Here is a 5,021-nt window from a genome sequence, read left to right on the forward strand (position 1 = left end):
TGGGGGGGAGGAGGTGGGTGAGGGACTGGGGTGGGGGGGAGGAGGTGGGTGAGGGCCTGGGGTGGGGGGGGGGGAGGTGGGTGAGGGGCTGGGGTGGGGGGGAGGAGGTGGGTGAAGGCCTGGGGTGGGGGGGGGGAGGTGGGTGAGGGACTGGGATGGGGGGAGAAGGTGGGTGAGGGCCTGGGGTGGGGGGGGAGGAGGGGGAGGGCCTGGGGTGGGGGGAGAGGTGGGTGAGGAGGGTGAGGGCCTGGGGTGGGGGGGGAGGTGGGTGAGGTGGGTGAGGGACTGGGGTGGGGGAGAGGTGGGTGAGGGCCTGGGGTGGGGGGGGGGGAGGTGGGTGAGGGCCTGGGTGGGGGGGGGGGAGGTGGGTGAGGGCCTGGGGTGGGGGGGGGAGGTGGGTGAGGGACTGGGGTGGGGGGAGGTGGGTGGGTGAGGGACTGGAGGTGGGTGAGGGACTGGGGTGGGGGGAGGTGGGTGAGGGCCTGGGATGGGGGGAGGTGGGTGAGGGCCTGGGATGGGGGGGGAGGTGGGTGAGGGGCTGGGGTGGGGGGGAGGAGGTGGGTGAGTGCCTGGGGTGGGGGGGAGGTGGGTGAGGGCCTGGGGTGGGGGGGGAGGTGGGTGAGGGCCTGGGGTGGGGGGGAGGTGGGTGAGGGCCTGGGGTGGGGGGGGAGGTGGTGAGGGCCTGGGGTGGGGGGGGGGAGGTGGGTGAGGGCCTGGGGTGGGGGGGGGGAGGTGGGTGAGGGCCTGGGGTGGGGGGGAGTCCCTTCACGGCCTAGCTCTCTGGGTGAGGGGTTGTACCTGGTAGTGGGCCAGCATGTTGAGTCTCTTCCAGTCTCCTTCGATCTTGGTGGTGAGGTCTTCGTCCTGCAGAATCGTGCGCTGTCCTCTGCCTTGGCGCCATTCTGTCAGAAGAAAACACGAGCAACACCGTTGAAGACCGTCATCCTGACCATCGATAAGCCAGGTGGGATGACTGAGAAGCTTTCATTTTATCACAGATTCTGGTCAACAGGAAAAGTGTTGTAGCGAATCAGTGCCAAACGATCCCAGAAATCAGTTGTTTATTTCCTCTTATGCGATGTGGACATAACATTAATCTCCAAATACTAGAACTTCCAAACAAACAGGTGTGGGCATCGACCAGATTGAAACGTAATCTTCTTTCCGACCAAACGCACAACTGACGTAATCTCTCCGTCTTTAGTGTTGTTGACTTGAGCACAGCCCCCCTCCTCCCGACCAGCAGGATCAGGGAGGTGGTAATCACACGGAGCCACAGCGGCCGCGCCACAGCTAGCTCGTGGCCATCTCTCGCATCGAGCCTCTCTGGCGTCGACGCGGGACAACAGGGGGCTCACTGCCGGTGAAAAACCAAGCTCCGAAAAACACAGGAATGAGCGGGGAAAAAAGGGAAAAGGACTCCGTTGGAACAAAAACAAACAGAAAGTCGTAATGGAGGGAAGGCCGACGGTAGAGAGGGTTAGGGTTAGGGTTAGAGAGCAGCCGCCTGTCTATAGGGTTAGGGTTAGGGTTGGAGAGCAGCCGCCTGTCTATATGTCCCTTTGGATAAAGAGCATCTGCTGGCGCCTAAATAGTTAACAGCTAACAGCTCCCTTTGTTAGAGGGGCTTACCTTGGCCCCGCCCATCACCCAGCTACTGGGGACGTCAAGGTTAGGGGTACCTACCACCTCACCTCGTAGCTCCAGCACAGCTTTCAGAGCCGTGGAGTAGAGGGCGCCACCCCAGACTTCAGCTCTCCCCTACCTGTGGCTCATCCCCCATTAAGGCCCTGCCTGGCCCAACCATCCCTCCCCTACCTGTGGCTCATCCCCCATTAAGGCCCTGCCTGGTCCAACCATCCCTCCCCAGACTCTGGTTCTGGACTCCTCTCTTCTATAGATGGACCCCAAGGCCCCAAAGAGCATATGGAGGACGGATTAATGATGGCCGTAAGTCGTTTGGGTCGTGATTAATTAACACGCAGCGACACACAGCAGCATAGAGACCAAGGGAGCGAGAGAGAGAGAGAGAGAAAGAGAGAGATGAGAACCTTAAAAAATCTCATTTATACTGACGGATAATCCAACTGTATTTCTTGCCACAAGAAAACAAATCCCAGTTTTTCTGGAAAACATAATCATTTCGACCAATAAAGGAAGCAACAACAAGAGATCGGGGTCTATTGTTCAAGGCAGGGCCGATGTTCGATTATTTCTGCACTGTCATCTCCAATCTTGATGATCGCTAGCAGTTACGCACAGAAGCAATCACCATAATGCCCGATGAAGATGAGGAGGACCGTCTCTCTCTCTCTCTCTCTCTCTCTCTCTCTCTGTCTCTCTCTCTCTCTCTCTGTGTCTCTCTCTCTCGCTCTCTCTCTGTCTCTGTGTCTCTCTCTCGCTGTTGTTTTGTCTGTACCGTACATCTTCAAATGAAGATGCAATGAACCCGTCCTGCAGATGGAGCCCAGCAAACAAATGAGAAAATTAAGGATAAATGGCTAAATAGCAAATAATATGATAAATACATACTCCATAAGTTAAAAAGTTTTTGTGTCAGGAAATCATTTTTAATAACTTCCTACTCTATCCTCGTCTGTCATTGGAACCAGGAAATTCATAAATATAAAAATACATATATATTAATAAATGCACAAACGAATGCAACGGACGTTCATTATGCGTATTGTTCTCACAACGAAGGACGACACAAGACATTTAAAGCGACAGCATGCCGAGAAAGAATTCAATTCTGCCCCATAATCATACAATAATAAGACAACACATTGTAAAACAATGGCTTCGAGCAGTATGTTGTCAAAAGGCTAAACCAATTATCTCACACAGGAAGCACACGGCCCCATTCCCCATGGCCACCGAGCCGTTCCAATCCTTCATGAGATATGCCAACCCAAAGTCGAATACTGTTGACGATAAAGAAAACATTAAAAGATTAAAACCCACAGCGCAGGTTGGAAATACCCCGGTATGAATCAAATTTTCTGAAATCATTCATAATCCATACGTGTGGTTCGGTGAGAGGGGAAGTGGACCCGATCAGAAAGATGTCTACCTGCAGTGGTTGGTTATTCCTCCATTCATATTATACATCCTCAATTCATATTATACATCCTCCATTCATGTTATACATAGGGAAATACGGTGGACTAGATTCATTTAGGTATCTCTTGTTATTCCTCCATGCACACCTGGATCTGGCTGCCTTTAATAAACAGTACGCCAAAGAAAATGACCGACCAAATTGTAACAAACAAAAGAAACACGTTCTTTACAGCTTATTATGAATTTATGAATCCAGGCTTCAAAATATGGCCTGATAAGATATCAGCACTGAAGTTCTAATAAAGATAATTACCCCCTTTCTAGCTTACAATGTCTATTCTAAAAGCAATTCTAGCAGATAAATGAAAGAGGAATAGAGAAATAAACACAAAAGGGAAAATAGAAAAGGATAAAGAAAGTCTGATAAAGGACGGTCAAGGAGGACGGGTATTGGTTAAACCAGGAGTTCAGGGCGCACTCCGATTGATTGGCTGATCAATCTTCTGAGTCAGACGCCGGTCTGCAAGAGACTCGATCGATGGCATGTTTGGAGGAGAGGAGGAGGAGGAGGAGGAGGAGGAGGAGGAAGAGGAGGAAGAGGAGACCAATGGGAGGACATCTGAGACACAGACAGACCCTGGTAGCCAAGCCTCCCATCAGGCAGAGATTCTTCTTCTTCTCCGTCTCAGACCGGTGTGTATCTTCGGTCGGGGGCCAGCAGAAGCTTGTGTGAAAACCGATCCTGTGTCTGAGATCAGAAGAGCCTCTCTCTCCCGGGTAGGGGATAACCAACACTGAGGGAGCACCACCACTATGGGTTAGGGTAACCCTAACCCTAACCCTAACCAACACTGAGGGAGCACCACCACTATGGTGTTCACCCCTGGGCTCCGAGTAGATAACCACCACTGAGGGAGCACCACCACTGAGGTGTTCACCCCTGGGCTCCGAGTAGATACATGGCATTTAAAACCAAAAGCTTTGTCATTGTTCTCAAAGTTGTTTTGGATGTATTGGATAAAAGCACACATTCGTAAACACAAGCGGCCAACACTGAGACATAGTGAGTACTTACAGCTTTACATCGCATTTCGAAATCTGTTGGTGATCGAAAGATCATTTCCCAAGCCTACCTGACAATTAAAGGGGCTGTGGGTAAAATTTAAGAGTGAGACCGAGTAAAGAAATGCCATCGCCATTCGTCATCTATTCGTGAGAGAAATGCACTGGGAGAATATCGGCTTCTAGATGGAAGCGCCTGGTTCTGTAGCAGACATTTCCCATTTTCGACCACTCCCTTCAAATTTCTGACCAATCAGGGCATCTCTTCCTTGATTTGTTCCGGGAAATCCATATTTTCTGTCAATCACAGGTGAGTGAAATGTGAACCTTTTCAATGGTGGAGAAAGGTAGCGAGCGAGGGAGCACAGAAGGATTCAGCTTGAATGGCCTGCTTCTGAATCAGTGATGGATGGAGATGTCCTGGCTGGGTGGACCTGTTGGGTGGGTGGACCTGTTGGGTGAGTGGACCTGTTGGCTGGGTGGACCTGTTGGGTGAGTGGACCTGTTGGCTGGGTGGACCTGTTGGGTGAGTGGACCTGTTGGCTGGGTGTGGGTGGCCCTGTTGGCTGGGTGTGGGTGTGGGTGGCCCTGTTGGCTGGGTGTGAGTGGACCTGTTGGCTGGGTGTGGGTGGCCCTGTTGGCTGGGTGTGAGTGGACCTGTTGGCTGGGTGTGGGTGTGGGTGTGAGTGGACCTGTTGGCTGGGTGTGGGTGTGGGTGGACCTGTTGGCTGGGTGTGGGTGGACCTGTTGGCTGGGTGTGGGTGTGGGTGTGGGTGGCCCTGTTGGCTGGGTGTGGGTGTGGGTGGCCCTGTTGGCTGGGTGTGGGTGTGAGTGGACCTGTTGGCTGGGTGTGGGTGTGGGTGTGGGTGTGGGTGTGAGTGGCCCTGTTGGCTGGG

At 52.9% G+C, this 5,021-nt stretch overlaps 1 protein-coding gene across 1 annotated transcript in view; it reads right to left on the reverse strand.

The window, feature by feature from the left end:
• LOC115538933 (plexin-A4) overlaps nucleotides 1-922 on the reverse strand; it is a 27,499-nt gene extending 26,577 nt beyond the window's left edge. Inside the window, exon 1 of the mRNA XM_030350147.1 lies at nucleotides 799-922. Coding sequence (XP_030206007.1) covers nucleotides 799-816 — 18 coding nt within the window. The 5' untranslated portion in view covers nucleotides 817-922. The remainder of the gene's footprint in view (nucleotides 1-798) is intronic.
• Nucleotides 923-5,021: the final 4,099 nt, after the last annotated feature.

Source organism: Gadus morhua, unplaced genomic scaffold (assembly GCF_902167405.1).
Source record: "Gadus morhua unplaced genomic scaffold, gadMor3.0, whole genome shotgun sequence".
NCBI classification, from domain to species: domain Eukaryota; kingdom Metazoa; phylum Chordata; class Actinopteri; order Gadiformes; family Gadidae; genus Gadus; species Gadus morhua.